The 18,921-nt window shown below is 33.0% G+C and overlaps 1 protein-coding gene across 1 annotated transcript; it reads left to right on the top strand.

Moving 5' to 3' along the window:
* The first annotated feature begins 1,050 nt into the window (after nucleotides 1–1,050).
* Nucleotides 1,051–4,896, top strand: LOC148603712 (uncharacterized). The gene has a single exon (XM_088552301.1). The coding sequence runs from the start codon at nucleotides 1,902–1,904 to the stop codon at nucleotides 3,216–3,218; it is 1,317 nt and encodes a 438-aa protein (XP_088408427.1). The 5' UTR covers nucleotides 1,051–1,901; the 3' UTR covers nucleotides 3,219–4,896.
* Nucleotides 4,897–18,921: the final 14,025 nt, after the last annotated feature.

The raw sequence follows: 18,921 nt of genomic DNA, 5'->3' as shown, positions 1-18,921 counted from the left end.
TGGTATATGGCCATATAACAGATAGCCTTTTCCACTCCCCAGTTTTTGATCTGGATAACAAATTTTGTATTTTTTAGTTTAGTTCTACTTTCATTATTATTGAAATCATTCCAAATTAAATTATTACTATCAAACAACGTTCTCTATCCTTATGGGGTTTCCAAATAAAATAAACATATGAAATTTGCTTGATTTAGAAAGGTAATTCACTTATACAGTCGATCAAGATTCCCACACGTTTATTTGAAGTGATGGATTTACGAACTTGTGAAATATAGGAATGCTAGAAAAAATATTGGAGCCATTGTGACTGTTCAAATGTTTTACTGAGAGCTAACAGATTTCATCTTGATGACGTCGATGTTGAACACCTCTTCTCTTTATTTTATCCACAAGTGATGATATCAGCAGCCACTAACACAAGAGATTTAATAAACCGAACATCTGAAGACCACTGGCGTTTTTGTCCTCAGCGATGCAAGACATGCTTTAACCTTCCTTAAGATCATTTATCATAGTATATTGTCTTGTTATTAACATGTAGTATGTATATAAATTAGTTGTTCTACTTTAATTATTTTTGTCGAACTCGTTTATATATAGCTACTGATACAAATGTAAAGTACTCTATTTAATGACCCTCACTTCTATACTTTTGTCTATGATAAAAAATATCATGCAGGGAGTTTTTTTTATAATTGAAACGTAATTGTGCCTTTATACTGCAAGTGTTTTGAACCTTAATGTATCGTTACACCATGGTTAGTTTGATTGACTCCTTCTATGGAGATATTTAGGTCTTTAAGTCCTGATCCATAGAATGCAAACTTAGAAGGGATAATAAAAAGATTTCAAACCACCGACAACTTTAAATCGAACTTGATCCAATTTATATCTAACAAGAACTTTTGAACATACATTGTATATATACTTATCCTTATATCTAAAAGAAAATCCGATTAGAGCAGATTAAAACGTCACTGTCCTAAGCCTAACTGTCTGATATGCATAAATTCTTATACTAGCAGGTAGTTTTAAAAAATATTGACTTTCCGTCTTCCCTCCGTTCAGTTAATACATAGGAGCAGACGATCGATTGGTCATGTGACCTGAAATGGAAGACTGAAGTATTTAACATACCGAGTTTACTTTAAACATTTGATTGGAAACTGTTTGTAAAGTGTATCGGACCCATTCTACTTGTCACCTGTTTCTTTAAACTATTAACTGAAACAAACATTAGGACTGTTTAATTTAAACATGGACGCCAGTCATGAGAAAAAATGGATAAAATAAATTTCGATGGGAAAAGTGAAAACTTTCGGATTTTACGAACTTTCCGACGTTGAAAATGTTCATATACAGTAGTGTCGATAGGTTTTATTGTTTAAAAGAATTTAAATTTTGTAGTTGAGTGTGTTCTATCTTCAAAGGATCTTGAAATAAACAAGTATCAGTGTAAAATCTCCATGTTAGCCATGTGTGCTTACCCGGTTTATCTATGATCCGAAGAGATTTGATTAGGATGTTATATAATACAATTCCACTGTGACGTACGGATCGGGGCGGATTTATCTTTTAGACGGGTCAATGATGAATAGTTTGGGATCTATTTATATTCAATGTGCTTTATCATAACTTTATAGTGTCTTCATAACCTCCGCTTCTTATAAAAGCCTTGTTAACAATAGGCAGAAATGAAGTGTACACAAGAATACAACTCTGATGAAAAATTAAATCCACTTGCCGTGATGAACATGAAAAAGAGAGAAAACAAAATTAAACCCTCTTCTTTGGTCAGTATTCTGCCTTTTGATAAATTTGCTTAATTGAATTCAGTATTGCGTTACTTATTACTTAGATGTTAAGATAGCTTTTGAACCTCCGCCAAAGATTTGTCAATGTTACCATTAACCATGAGATCCAGTGAGGCGATTCCCCAGTCTTTTGTCAGACCTAAATTAAATCAACAGCCCTGTACACAGGTACAGCCATTGTGGATGCGAGTGTTAGAAGAAAAATATCAGAAACTTCAGCTAAGAATAGCTCAAAGTACTGCCACGATGAACGGACTATATAATGCTACAATTGGGCGCTCTGTATACGACAATAAGATAGTTAGAGCATCAATACCAAGAACTAAAGAACCAACGAGTTTTCGTAGAAGGCCACCAAAATATGAAATAAAATCAACGCGGATCTCAGCTACTCAATTATCAACGAATCAAGAAATTCCGAAAACTAACAGTGAAATCAGTGATAGATTGGTAAGCGATGACAAATCAGTGAGTCGTTCTGATAAAGTTCCGAGTATTAATGACCCTAATGTCAGGGTAAGTGAAATTCTATATTTGCGTTATGATAAGCATAAACCACATAAAAGGGATCTTTCTGAAATTCTCAAGTCACACGGACGGAAGGTAAATAATAATGGTAAGGAAGCCGGGAATATAATGAAAAAGTCCGAATACAAGACTGAGAAAGTAAATAATGGAAAAACCTCAGACACTGTCTCAAAAGTGAATTGTTCTAATCAGTTAACAACTGAATATTCATCTAGTCGTCATAGCATAGCTACTCAAAATACAACTCTGTCGTGTCCTGTGAATAATGTAAATAATTCAGGATGTGTGCAATCGAAATCTCGGGCAGAAAGTGCCGGGCAAAGTAGAATTAACAGACGAAAAATGAAAATGTTTTCTCGAATGTCTGCCGAGGCACAAACTGCTTTGACAGAAACCATATTAGAAAACGAATCAGAACGAAACATCGAGTCTGAGGACGAGGATAACGATGTAAATGAGAATTTAGGAACAGAATGTATGCTATCAATAGAAGATGGTAATGAAGTCAGTGGGAGAAATGACGTGAATGATTCGGAGGTTTCAATGCCGTCAAGGGACAGCCGCTCAATTCATACTAAACTTCCGGATATTCAAAATGAAGGACAAGAATATTTGACTTTACGCAGTATTAAACCAGCTGACGGAAGGGTACCTGGAATAGGGAAGTTTCCTTTTCCTTCAAAAAGAGAACCAACTTTCGAAATAACTCCACCCGGATTTGACATCCGCTATAAAGATGCGCCTATTCGAGAAGAACGAGAATCGGAAACACCACCACCAGATATCCGTGATAGAGCTATTCGGAAGTGTCAAGACTGGTTAACACGTTATACACCGAGGACACCACGACCTAGCCAAACTACAAATAGTTAACGATAGACATTATTTTTATTCCACTCAGCACAGTATTATTCGTAGCAGCGTAGAAACTGGTAGTCATTAATTTATTGTATTTTTGTTTTTTGTTTTATTTCACATGCACATTCAAAATTCTATACAAATCTTTGAATGAGCTTTTCCCCTTTAAAATCTGACAAGAGAATACAAACATACAAAGCGCCTCTGTATTTTTTATTAGAATCTTTAATACCGTTATTCTAGTTTCACTAGATTCAATACCCAAATAATTTAACAAAATGGGTCGAAATATTCTCGATGAAAAGCAAAATTAAATAATTTATGGCATGATATTAATGAAACTTGATCTACCATATATCTGTCAAACTGTTGTCATTCATTGACTTTGCACATTATGTATTTTTCTATTCCCAGTTGGTGTCCTTTAAAAATTAATGGCAAGGATTTCATTTCATCTAAGAAGGAATTCAATATTTAAACAGATCAATATAATTGATGACGAATTTGTCAAAGAATCATAGACTATCGACTACAAACACTTTTTCTAAACTATGCTTAATTTCATGAAAACGGTGTTAATAACTTCTAGTAGCACAATGTTCTCTTTGGCGTGCTTAGGATAAAGTCGTCCCATTTAAGACTTAAAACTAAGCTCAATTATCTTATTTTTTTTATTTTACAAACACTTTTTTTCACAAAGACTATGAATCAGCTGACATGAAAATTATTTTTACACCACTTTTTCAGAATGGTTTTAGTAGTGCTAATTGTAATTACATGTATTACATTACAGTGTTTTTTAAAAGATTTGTGTATTATGTGGGAAAAATAGCTAAGAACTTCCTAACTTTTACAACCCTTCTTTTATGTTGTGCTTTTGCTCATGGGACTTAAGTGCTAATATATTAAGATTGTGAAAATTGAATCTCTATGGGAAGTGGAAAAAATATACCTATTTGTATCATTCGAAATAAAAATGGCACAGTTAAAACAGAAAAAAAGACAACTGCTGGATCGTACCCCCCTTTTTTATAAATTGTAAAGGACTATCTAATCATGTATTTATTGAACTTCGGACGTTAAATTATCCCCTTTATTACATGTACATGCATCATGCATCTGAATATTTCTGATTTTAACATCTAAGGGTAATAAAAAGCTAATTTAGCGGTAATGTATATTATTTTTTCATTTAAGGTTTTTGAATTATATTGTTGTTCTCCATTAGCTTCAGAAAGTCAACTATTTATATAATGATGTTTTTGTTTCATTTCAATAATTCTCTATTTAAAAAAAAAATCCTGTCCTTACAAAACTTCGCTTTGCGTATTTTCTCCCTCGCTTCAAAACATACAAATCCTGTTAGTATTTTGTAAGTACCATATATAGAAGGAACCAACACAGTATTTTTAATGATGTAAAATATATACATTTATTGTAAACATGAGGTTTGCTCAGTTTAATTTTTCAATCAAGCCAAGGTTCGAAACAGCGACTTTTATTCCGCTAAAATGCCAAGATAGGAAAGTATTGTAGCCGCTGTTTCGGATCTTGCATTCCAGCTATTTCTGTGATATTTGTTATGAGGCATTTACACACATCAGCAAATATAGTGCTGTTTTTCTACGCACTGATTGTTATGTTTTATATTTTAGATTCTATTAAATTTATCATAAATGATAAGTAAAGTACTCGTTTTTTTAAAAACTTTTTTCACTTGCGTAATTATATATTATTTTGTTTTTACATTGTCGTGATTGTGTACACCCGGCGGCGATTTCACAAAAAGTCGTAAGTGTAAAGTTGATCGTAACAAAACCGAAAAAAATGTGCTTTACAGACTGAGTGGCTGATTTAGACAGACAGCAACCTCACACAGAACCAATTATTATATACATTTTACTAGTAAATATACCTGACAAAAACATTTTGACCTATCAAGGGTATGTCAAAGGTCCATTCATACATAACATAAAATTATAGAGTTATTTTCATATATAATAACAATGCCTGTTATACAATAGTACTGCCAATTAATATGAAAGAATTTTTAATTATAGTTAAATTTGTTTTAAAGGTAGTGGAGCATACATAATGAAACAGTAAATTTTGTACTACGGCTGTAAAATAGGGCAATTTTATTTATAATATATGAAGTACATTTATTGTTCAGTCTAAATTCACAATATCATGTTTTATTTACACTGACATCGTATTACTTATTCAAATTTTAATATACGATAAAAATTCTTTGATAAAACCAAGATTAACAGTACTGTAAGTAAAGTGGCGGGACGAAAACTGAACTTGTGAAACATATAGATTAATTACAATTTACCAGCCGAATACAGGAAATGTTTCTAAATTTCCAAAAAAACGGTTTGAACAGTTTATATATATTACTTGTCAAAAGGGTAAACAGAATAGATATTCAAATGATTCAAGCATTCACAATTTTCATAGTATTTGAAGTCTCAGTTCATATACTTTAAGATGATGTATCAGATGGTTATCTCTCAATTTTGATGAGTCGAATGAAAATGTAATTAATTTTGTTTCAGTTTTGAGTCAGTTAAAAATAGATGGCAATGTCAAAGTCCTCCACAATCTCTCTGGATATTTAGATAAATATAGACACTGCTAATGACCTTCTTCTTTTGGGAGGTCAAACCTTCCTCGACACCCTTCAACTTCTAAGACATGAGTAAAAGATAAAAAGAAACTGACTCTTGAAAACTGGCTTATAGTGAGCATGTCTACGTGATAAACTTACTGCTTTCATCTGATCTTCGATTTTGCTAAGTTATGACATAAAACCACTTTCTTTATTTGTCAAACATAAATTACATATTCATTTTTGAATAGATATGGATCTAACATCAAAACTGTTTGAGAAATCAAAGCTCTTTATACTGCAAATAATCAATATTTAAATACTGTAATCTGGTATATCAGTATTGTTATAAATGAGTATTGATTCTTCACAACTAAAGTATACAGAAAAACAATTTATAACATCCATTATGTAACGCAACTATTGACCTTTTAATATTAAATGTTCAGTGTTAGGTTTGGATATAAGCAGGAAAAACGTCTTTTTTTTCTGTGGTTAAAAGCTCTCCTAAAGTATTAACATATTAGCGATGACATTCTAAACACAGGCTATAGCCCATACAAAATTCTCTTTTAAAACAGGGTTTAATATGGGGTTAATGCGTAGATACTCCTCAAAATCGCTAATACGAACCCTATTAAATCCGAGATGGAGGTGAATGGAGTAGTCCAAATAATTAAGCTGCTAGTATGACTTTCTCCGACCGTGATTTTTTCATATGAATTTCATCCTTGTATCAACGTGTAATGATCCAAGACTGCAGTATTTCTATATTGTGGTGCTGTACTACTAGAAAGATGGTAGAGTTATCACAGATTTGTAATATTTATGAAATAGTCTAAGCTATACCCAACTTTGGAATTGGTGCAATGTTGCAAATTTGGTGGCGCCCTCAGCGGGATTCGAACTCCTTCTCTTCTCCGACATCTATAGCAAAAACGCTTACACTAACTCTAACGCTCTAGACTACTCAACCAACTAGGCTATTATAATATAGCTTCCGGTAACAGAGCTAGTGATACAATCTATATAGCTACAGCGCTAACATTAGCACATGATGTAACTGAATAGAACGACCTCTGTTTGTACCTGGTAAGACAGCAGAGGATTTGCAACGGTATACAAATACAGTCACACCAAGTAAATGATACATATAAGAAGTCTAATGGGACGATGGGATATATGCAAGTCCACTTTTGAAAAAACGGGAGTAATTTTTACTCTCAGAAATGTATAAATGGTAATGACAGGTTTTCATTCAGCTACCTTGAAATTTCGGGAATTTCTAAGGAGCTCAGGGTATGTAAATAAATGTATGCATAATTTAAAGAAAAAAAAAGAAAATAAAATATAGTAAGGATAAACGGTTTTAACAGAGGCCTTGCACATCTTTCAGTATTAGTATGAACATTTCGGAAAGCAACGGAAATTAAATTATCCTTATAGTCATAATAATCACCAACTAATTCCGAAACAGACCGTGTATATTTCCAGTGTTTTTGTAGGGCTACCAAACGCTGGCAGATATTACTTTTGATACATTTAGGACCAACCTTAATATCACATATCATAGTTTGGTTGAGTAGCATAGAATACCATTTAACTGCTGAGTAACTTAATACATTCAGCACCCTCGTATACGGCATACGCTTCACTTTTCATACACGGATTCAGGCGGGGGCGTGGCGAGCGTGCGCCCCCCCAAATTTGCAAAGCATGGGTTGTTGGGGTAGATTTAGGCGGTTTTAGGTTGAAACTTTAATTTCTCGCTAATAATACCACAAAAGATATCTACATTGCACTCTAGAAGAATATTTCAAAAAATTAACCGCAAAATTGTGCGCCCCGCTCCTAATCTAAAATCCTGGATCCGCCGCAGACAGTAAACATCTTTATTTTGAAGCCAACCTTTGTACATTATATTGCATTACAGAAACGGTTTAGTCTTTGCATAGTAAATCTGAGATATCTTATCGGCAGTATAAGTTGTTCTTTTTTTCTTTCGAAATAACTTTACATCAATAAATGAAGTTGGCCGATGCAAATCAAATAACATCGCATACAATTTAGTATAAGACCTTTGATTGATATATCTAGCGTGCTTTGCCAAGACCATGTCACTTGTTTAATGATATGTACTTAATGGAATTGTCAAGAACAAAACCTAGAGATCCATAGAAATCCAATTTATACCAAGATAAGAACTTCAATGTAATTGAATGTATTGAAACTATTTAAAATGTTCGGAAATGATGGTAAATAAATCATTAATAAATTCCTTTAGAATTGTTCTCACGAACAATGTAATTGATGGAGATGATATCGAGGTGATCACGTGGTTCCGGTTCGGGACATTTTATCAAGGTGAGTCTGTAATTGGTTGTTCAAATATTGAATTACTCCAACGTGACGAACCAATTAATAATTGTCGTGTAAATTGCTTATTGGACTTGATTTCTATATTAGGAACGAATTTCGTGTTTAATTAATATTTTCTTTGTAAACAATTCTAGTATTAGTATCACATTGCTTTTACGCTAATGACGACGGCATGATGACGCCGTCCAGGGAGTTGAAACATTAACTATCTGATGAAGCAAACGCGATTTTTTAAGTCACCGACATCCCGTTACCTCAATTGTTTTTATTTTTATCGTTTGCCGATTATTCTTTCATTATTTGCTATTCTTTTTAGTGTACTGAACAAAAAGGCATTTAAGAGGCTGTCCTTGGAAGACCCAGACAGTGGGTTTCACATTCCAAATTTTGTATTCAAAATATTTTTATCCATTTGAGATCACACTCATGTACTTTAAAAAATGAATATTGTTTCGTTATTCAATGAAATGTTGAGAATGAATTAAATTACACACAGAGCACAACAGAAATTAACATAAAGGGAAATAACTCTTTGATCTGTTCAAAATTTAGTTGATTTATCAGGGAACTTTGAACATATAAATTGAGTCATCAATACAGAAAAAAATCACTATTCTCCCTAGCTGAAATTAAAATGAATTAAACATAACATTGGAACAAAACTAAAATGGTGGTATAGTTAACCCTATTCCGACTATATCATAGCAACTGCCTGGTTTCTACGTGGACATCCTTTTAGAATTTAAAGCTCCGATGCGCGCAACTTGGACGCAGTGTAATTTCGACAGGCTTGTAACACACATGTCGAAAAACAATTAAAAAATAGAGTTTACACCCAACGAGTTTAGTAAAGGCAATGCCTGTTGTTTTTCAAAGACCACCGAATATAATCCGTTTCTATTTACATAGCATCTGTCACTTAAATGTCAATATTTAAACTATACCTTATCAGCTGAAAACAAGTTATCAATACTTCTTTCAATTAATAAGTTTTCTTTCCAGGTGAAGTACCATTGTAAGTGGACTAATTAGGATGAGCCGACCAAGGTGTTGTACCTAATCCTCTTCATTATCATAATATTGAAATATTGACTTGAAGTTATATTTAATCCTCTTATTGTCACTTCGGTATAAGTTTGTCTTTTTGGAGGACAATGTCACTATTATTTTGACATTGTCACAGTACTATCGTGTGATGACTAAGCTATTGTATGTGAAGTGCATTTTATGTAAAACCTGTATATAAAGATTACCACCTGTCTTATGCGTCTACAGTTATGCTCTTCCTTGGAAAGGTCATATAAGACGGGCTTGATTTTACGATAAATATATCTTAAAATTTTCAATACACGTTACAATGCTACAAAACGAGGATCCAGAATACCTTAAGATATCTCAGAAGAGTAAGGGATAAGTGACTTGATAATAACTTCGAGCTTAAAAATGTTTTTTTTAATGTTTGTTCATAAACTTCTCTCAGGTTTCGCCATATTAAGATATTTCCATGTAGAATAAACAATTTCATTTTTAAAATTGAATTATCATGACAGATTTAATTGAAATTTCGACAACTGTCATACCTTACAGGAGACGAACATAAATTTTATGATCCTTTACTTCGATTTATGTTTATGTAATATTCACCATTTAAAAGTAGATTATATTTCGTTATTTATGGGCAGTGTGTTTTACACCTCAATGAAAATGATTTATATTATTCATTTCAAAGCCTTCTAACTTCTAACTTTACACAAGAAAAGATATAATGTAAAACTTCAATAAAACCTACAGCTTTATAATCTCGTCTGTATTTGTATAGACTATTTTACCCTGGAGATCGCCAATGCCTCGAGTATGTGTTGTTCAGTAATATCTTTTAAGGCTATATAAAGGTAGAGCGATGAATAATACATCAAATACCATGTAAAATGTCTGTGTTGAATGTGGAATCGGTTCAAATCACGAGCAAGGGTTTTGTAAGTATTGTACTTGCTTTAAAACAGGGCATTTCTTGACGAAATATCTACAAAAATACCAAAGCATAAAACATGACCAAAACGTGAATCAGGAAACAGAGAGGATTAAGATAGCAGAAGGAAATGCAATAACATATATAAAAGTAGAAATAAAGAAGACAAGACAGCAAGCACACAAGAAAGCTAAAGCTCTTGAAATAAGAATGCAACAATAATACAAAGAAAGGGGGAAGGACGTTCTTCATCCCACTCGGTATATATAGATGGTTTTTGCCTCCATGAACAATGCTATACCTCATTTTAAGTACGTACCCATCTCATGAAGAAGAAAAAAAACACAACTATTACTATTTAATACCATTTGTACTTCTCACGATTAAAGGCCCCCGGTGAAGTATTTCAATCTTTATATATACATATAATATGAAAAGGATATTCCTATTTTATGTAAAGTTGTTGGATCATTGGGTTTTGGACGTGCATGTTAAACATTTTTCGAACTTTCCTTGATTCTTTCTAAGAATTGCAATTAAGTATGAATTAATTTGTATCACGGCATGTCGCTTTCTGTAATAGGTACGATAATTGTTGATTTATTTATTTTGATTTATTTGACTTGTATCTAACTGGTGGGTTATGTAATACTATAAAAACTTTTAAATTAATGTTTGCTTAAATGGACATATTGTACCGCTTGATTTGAAATATTACTTGACAAATATTTGTTCAATAAAGTTATAAGGATTTTCTCCGATAGAGGTCATGGATATTGTAATGAAAAATGTTTTCGTGCGAGCGCAAAAATAAATTTACATTTTATTTTCAACGGCAGCTGGAGTGAGCTAAAACTTTTAATTGAAAATCTTGGAGAAATATTTACTCATCATATCTTTTTCTGTTAAAGACCGAGTAAAATTGTTTTCCTTAAGTTTGGAACATTCTTTTTTCATAACAAATCCCAGCCCCTCCCCCTTGATAAAAAAATGGTTGATGCCTAACGAGACATTTATTCTCCACTATTGCCCCGATTTACACATGAAACAAGTTTGAACTTTTACAAAGTCTGATTGGAGTGTCATTTCAAGAACTCCAATTGTCTATTTACCAGTCAAAATATTATATAAATAAAACAAAGGATCACTTAACAGACCACACCTTCTGTTCCGTATTCATACTAAGGTTTTATCTTAACAAGATGTATATATCAGCGATTTTCTACAATGCCTTTACACAGCTTGATTGTTTCTAATAATGACCCGTTACTTCCCTATATTACTTCACTAAAGGTTTTCTCTAGTGCTAACAAAGCCACCAAGGACTTGGTAACGGAACCCACATTTAGATCTATACCTGGTCTTAATATTACACATATTTCTGTATTGTTTTGTTGCCCATTTTCTCATGTCATTTCGTCACAAGGTCAGGCTAAACAAATCTGTAGAAAAATTAATTAAATAAAGAAATTTAAACCTTTATTATGCTATTGCATGATTCATCATGGTTATGTATAGAACTATATTATTATATTACATTTTGTAAAGAGTTTATATTGACGTATAGACATGTTTCCTGTACTGAATATAATCAGCTGCTGATTTTCGTATATTAAAATTAGCTGTAACACTGTGTCTTACATACATGTACAGCACGACTACTCAGTGTCTTTAACGGGTAATCTTGTATTACTGGCAAGGATAACATATATTTTGTAAAAATACTAGCTATAATTCTATAGGGAAATTACATTGATATTGGGAATTATTTTCCCGAGTTGAATTTTATTTTGCAATAGCTTGCTATTATAATCAATATATATTCCCTGACCGAGTGATTTTTGCAATATCCTTTTTGTTGCTACAAACTTGTTCAAAATCTGTTTTTGTATTGAAGACGTCTCGACGTTGCGTAGGTTGTTTGTGTCACATTCGATTGAACCGGGGCTGGTTACGAAAACCGAAATATTGCTATTAGAATGTGGAGTTATCAAAGGCAATACAGATATTAAAATGTTCGAAAATGGTTGTTGTTTTAGGATTACAATCATAAATCTTTGAAAAATGCCGTTAATTGTGGAGGGAAAGCATTGTTTGATCACAAGAACGTCCATTTTCACATGTGGACGGGTAACATTAAGAAATGCTTGCTTCCCATTTCACCAATATATCTAAGCTGTTTCTTGGCGTATTTTGATAAAACAAACTTTTTTGGGAAGATCAGTTTGTGCTGCAGATGTCATATTTTTCATGACGTAATGATAAGATCAAAGCGTATTACAATACCACAAATATCTCCCCTTTGATGTGGACATTGTAAAAAAAGAAACCGATTCGAAGACAAAATGTTAGACCTTTTTTTTTAAGTTATACGAACAGCTTTTTCCAATCGGAACCTTTATTATCTATTTTCACAATTTATTACATAACCCCAATGAAATTATATATAAAATGTTCAATCAGTCTTTTTGTTAAAAGCCTTTTTGTCCGTATTTCAATCGTGTCACAAATCTGAATTGAATTTTTTCGACGTTGGCCATTGGCTACTTTCTTGCTTACAGTTGTAAAATATAACAAATATAAGTTTATTCATGCTTAAAGGACTGTATAAATATTCAGAATATCATATTTATTTAAAAATAATGAGTTTTATTGTCTAATAGTAGATAAATACGCCCGTACGTTGTGATGTCACGTTGTCTTTTTCCCGACGTTTTCTACACGTTGCGTGCTACCCAGTCTTTATCGTTATAGCTTTTTTCGTTAGCGTTGAGTGAACTAATAGCTATGAAATTTTGAATTTTACATGTATATATGCTGCAGATAGTATATTCTAAAAATAATGGTACTTGGTTGAACATGTATCTAAGCGCAGCAATTTGTCTGTGTCTAACCAAAATGTCACATCTAAAATTTGTATTTATTTATTCACGCATACACCATGCGAAATATGAACGAATTGTTCAAAAAGGCATAAAGGCAAATGGTGTTGAGTAGATTTCTTCATATACTTAAAAATATAATAAAAAGTATTGAAAAATTACGATACTAGATTAAATTAAATATGAATCTTCTTTGTTGATAAAATCATATCAACATTTCAGAACAATTCGTTAACCACAACTAAAGTTATCGCACGGAAATGAAGTGTCCCCATACCACGATGACGCGGACGACGACTGCGCCATAACATTATACGACCGCAAGTTTTTTTTAGTCGTATAATAAAAACGGGAGATTTTGCTCTCAGATTTTCCAAAGAGGGAGATTTGCCGAGGTTTTGCTTTCTCGGAATGTTTAGCAATGTTTTATGTTTAGCAACCGACCTTATAACAATACGAAACGAGTACATGTATTCGGAAATATCAACATACATCTACATTAGAGATATAAAACCAAATAGGAAAGACTCACTTTACACGCTTTTACAATATGATTTCCGGTGTGTGTGTGTGTGGGGGGGGGGGGGGGGTGCTACTGACTTACTGATTTTTTGCTTGTAGGTTAGTTGGCTTTCTATTTTAGTGAGGATGTTTTACTTTTTTTTCGCATCACGAAATTTGTTTACATAATTCCTAACATTTTTTCACATTAAGGATAAAATTGTCTTCAACTCATTTTTAAATGGTTGATGTCAAACTATTTACCATATCAAGATGTAATCTGATCATTTCAATTGACCAAAACGTACAAAAAATATAGAATCGGATAATTAAATAATAAAACATGTCATGTGTGTTATATGTGAACAATTAATTAAGCACACTTCTTTTAACATGTAACAGTTATAGAACGATGTACGTCGCAATACAAAAAAGACGTCAAATTTTGCCGATTTCGACGTTACCAAAAATGACACCAACACTGTACGCTACGTCCATGAACTTGAAGCTATATACGCACTCAGTGTTCAGTAGGAACATAATGTACGCTTTACCTTGCTTTCTGTGTAAAAATATAATGCTACACAATAGATGGCGTTATGGTTAATGAACCATTTTGAGGCTCAAGGAAAGCATGCATACGTGTTAGGTATTTTCAATGGCACGAAAGCTATTTATAAAGTAACAAATTTAAAACAACTTTTTAACAAGATTTTGGTCTATATATAATATAATATGGTTTAGTTAGACGGTAAGTTAGAACAAAAACTCTACAAGACCGTAGTCATGTATACATGTACAACAATTTTGTTTAATAATGTACTACTATACAAATACATTATCAAAAAAGATCGAGCTATTTGGACTGTTCTTTATTTTAACACTAAATGTGTTGTAAAAATCAATATGTTCCCTAAATTCATGAACGAGACGCCTGGATGTCCTGTGCCAATTCTAGTTTCTGAAAGATAGATTAAATTATCCTACATATTTTTTCAGATGAAATAGAAAGACATCATCTCTATAAAAAAAACCCCAAAGAACAAATACCCTCACTAATAATCCAAAATTCTGCCGCTTTTGTCACAGTCGTAAATTCTCGGCCAATCTCTTTGATTCCGAACTTCGCCGGGATTGGCCGAGGATGTATGGATTGTTTTTGTCACGGTGTCCACACTTTTTATCACTCTATGCTTATTGAAGAGTTATTTTTCAATTATGTCCAAATATATAAAAGTATCCTTTATATGCAGTATTTGTCACAATTATGTATCTCGAAAGAGTAATCAAGGGAACCAAGGTTATAGCGGTAATCAAAAGAATGTAATCCAGGGACAAATACCAGACATGGAAAACAGACATACACAACAAAGTACACAAAGTAACTAAAATCATACATACAAAGTAACAAAAGTAAATGAACAACTCGGACTCCACTAAAAACTGGGAGCATGGACCAGGTGCACCGGTAGGGTAAGCGTCCTCTGCTTTTCTAGAAACACCCGAAGAATGTTAATATTTATGATGCTCTCTTAAATACACATGGAAATTTTCAATGATTTTTGACGGGATAAATACACTGACTGGACATATTTAGATATAATCAATGATAATTGACAATATTTATATTCTTTTTGGTAATACAATATACAAAAAGGCTGTTGGTATTCTAATGGGGACTAGTTGTGTTCCTCTCGTAGCCGACTTGTTCCTCTACAGTTACGAATCACAGTTCATGGCTACACTCTTTAAAGATACTTCAAAACATGGTCTGTTACGTGAATTAAATAATACGTTTTGATATCTTGATCATATTTTGGTCGTAAATGATCCTAACTTCGAATTCAAAAGAGAACGTAAATCAACCAAATCTAACATGAACAGTACTCGTATACGTTTTCTTGATTCAGATATTACACTAGAAAATGACAGCCTTCAATACAGAAATTAATGACAAAAGAGACGTTAATTTTCCATTTGTAGATGATGATATTCCCGTAGCACACTCCTACGGTATTTACAGTTCACAACTGGTCCGTTTTGCTCGCATTTGTAATAAAGTGTCAAGTTTTTTCACCATTACAAAAGTCTGACACAAAAACATAATAGCCCTTGCAGGTTCTTAATTAAAAATGGTGTTGCCCACCAAGTTTTTTTAAATGAAAATATAGTCTATAAAGCACATTCTTTCAAACCAAATCCGATGGTTTATCAACCGCCCTTAGTAGATTATTTTCGTAAAGGATACGGTTTTCAAATCATTGTCTATTTTTGGAACTTGTTTTCAGAAATACAGATATTCGGCCCCCAATTGCAACCCTTCGTAAAAAAAAAAAAACGAATAATTTTTTAAGTATTGCATTACCTCTAATTTTACCTGTTTTGTACTTGACATTACTGCTCCAAATCCAGTCTATTGGAATTGTAGTGAACGATTATTTCTAATGCCGGTAATATAGATGGTATTGAAATTCTTAAAAATGTCTTGAGATATCTTTCAGTAACTGCCAGCGTTTTTTAATTGGATTTCTAATTGTTTCGTATGTTGAAGTATGCCATAAGGGAGAATTGGATATTAACTGAGTAAATTTTATGGTGTGTTTATTTGTTGTTTCAGTTCATTTTTGACCTTACATTAAAGGGGCTAGGTAAGGGGTGGTTAAGGCTAAAAAGTAGTTTAACAGACATGCGCCTGTCCACAGTCAGAAGATGTTGGTCATTAATGAGTCTTCGTGTTGTTATTTGACGTTTTATTATATTTCACGATATATGCTCCTTTTAGATTCTTGCCGAATTGACCACCAATAATAAAGAAACTCCTTTGACACTATTCATAGAATACACTACGGCTCTTCATTACAAATTCTAATCATATCTCTTTCCCGAGAGTGCGTTTAAATGACTAAAAAGTAATCAAAGGAACCAAGGTTATAGCGGTAATCGAAATAATGTAATCCAGAGACAAAGACCAGGCACGGAAAACAGAAATACACAACAAAGAACATAAATACCAGACATGGAAAACAGACATACACAACAAAGTACACAAAGTAACTAAAATCATACATACAAAGTAACAAAAGTAAATGAACAACTCGGACTCCACTAAAAACTGGGAGCATGGACCAGGTGCACCGGTAGGGTAAGCGTCCTCTGCTTTTCTAGAAACACCCGAAGAATGTTAATATTTATGATGCTCTCTTAAATACACATGGAAATTTTCAATGATTTTTGACGGGATAAATACACTAACTGGACATATTTAGATATAATCAATGATAATTGACAATATTTATATTCTTTTTGGTAATACAATATACAAAAAGGCTGTTGGTATTCTAATGGGGACTAGTTGTGTTCCTCTCGTAGCCGACTTGTTCCTCTACAGTTACGAATCACAGTTCATGGCTACACTCTTTAAAGATACTTCAAAACATGGTCTGTTACGTGAATTAAATAATACGTTTAGATATCTTGATCATATTTTGGTCGTAAATGATCCTAACTTCGAATTCAAAAGAGAACGTAAATCAACCAAATCTAACATGAACAGTACTCGTATACGTTTTCTTGATTCAGATATTACACTAGAAAATGACAGCCTTCAATACAGAAATTAATGACAAAAGAGACGTTAATTTTCCATTTGTAGATGATGATATTCCCGTAGCACACTCCTACGGTATTTACAGTTCACAACTGGTCCGTTTTGCTCGCATTTGTAATAAAGTGTCAAGTTTTTTCACCATTACAAAAGTCTGACACAAAAACATAATAGCCCTTGCAGGTTCTTAATTAAAAATGGTGTTGCCCACCAAGTTTTTTTAAATGAAAATATAGTCTATAAAGCACATTCTTTCAAACCAAATCCGATGGTTTATCAACCGCCCTTAGTAGATTATTTTCGTAAAGGATACGGTTTTCAAATCATTGTCTATTTTTGGAACTTGTTTTCAGAAATACAGATATTCGGTCCCCAATTGCAACCCTTCGTAAAAAAAAAAAACGAATAATTTTTTAAGTATTGCATTACCTCTAATTTTACCTGTTTTGTACTTGACATTACTGCTCCAAATCCAGTCTATTGGAATTGTAGTGAACGATTATTTCTAATGCCGGTAATATAGATGGTATTGAAATTCTTAAAAATGTCTTGAGATATCTTTCAGTAACTGCCAGCGTTTTTTAATTGGATTTCTAATTGTTTCGTATGTTGAAGTATGCCATAAGGGAGAATTGGATATTAACTGAGTAAATTTTATGGTGTGTTTATTTGTTGTTTCAGTTCATTTTTGACCTTACATTAAAGGGGCTAGGTAAGGGGTGGTTAAGGCTAAAAAGTAGTTTAACAGACATGCGCCTGTCCACAGTCAGAAGATGTTGGTCATTAATGAGTCTTCGTGTTGTTATTTGACGTTTTATTATATTTCACGATATATGCTCCTTTTAGATTCTTGCCGAATTGACCACCAATAATAAAGAAACTCCTTTGACACTATTCATAGAATACACTACGGCTCTTCATTACAAATTCTAATCATATCTCTTTCCCGAGAGTGCGTTTAAATGACTAAAAAGTAATCAAAGGAACCAAGGTTATAGCGGTAATCGAAATAATGTAATCCAGAGACAAAGACCAGGCACGGAAAACAGAAATACACAACAAAGAACATAAAGTAACTGAAACCATACATACAAAGTAAAAAAAGCAAATGAGCAACTCGGACTCCACTAAATACTGGGAGCATGGACCAGGTGCACTGGTTGGGTAAGCGTCCTCTGCTTTTCTAAAAACACCCGCCGAGTTGCTCATAAAAAGTCAAGTCCGAGGTAGTCGAAAGGGGAAAGGAAAACTATGACTAGCTGAACAAATCAGCTTCATAGCGCAGATGGATACACCCTAACGATCTACGAGTTCATGATGACGACCATAAAACTTCTGTAGTGATGACTTCAATCTAGTAGCAACATAACCCCGTTCCATAAAGTTTGTATTAAAGTTAAGATGCCCATTTCTGGAGAGGTTTGATTTATCTTCTGACGGAAGTGGATGTGTTTGATAATGCTTTTTTTTTATAATCATAGCACACTTCACTATTTAATGACTTTGATCTTGTATCTATTCCATGGCTCGACCTTTTTCAAAACATATTTTACTTCGAGTTTTTTTTTTGCCTATACTTAAGTAAAAAAAAATGCTCTTACAATATATCCTATATTCGAGGTACACGAATATTCATACGCAGGTTCGGCTATAATAAATGTTAATGGTATTTATTGAACTAATTGTTCTTACCCAACCGGTGCACCTGGTCCATGCTCCCAGTTTTTAGTGGAATTCGAGTTGCTCATTTGCTTTTGTTACTTTGTATG

Source organism: Perna viridis, chromosome 11, assembly GCF_037379345.1.
Source record: "Perna viridis isolate PV_CMFRI_1.1 ecotype Kerala chromosome 11, ASM3737934v1, whole genome shotgun sequence".
NCBI classification, from domain to species: Eukaryota; Metazoa; Mollusca; class Bivalvia; order Mytilida; family Mytilidae; genus Perna; species Perna viridis.
Note: the sequence above shows the minus strand (reverse complement) of the source record. Positions and strands in the feature narration are given on the sequence as shown.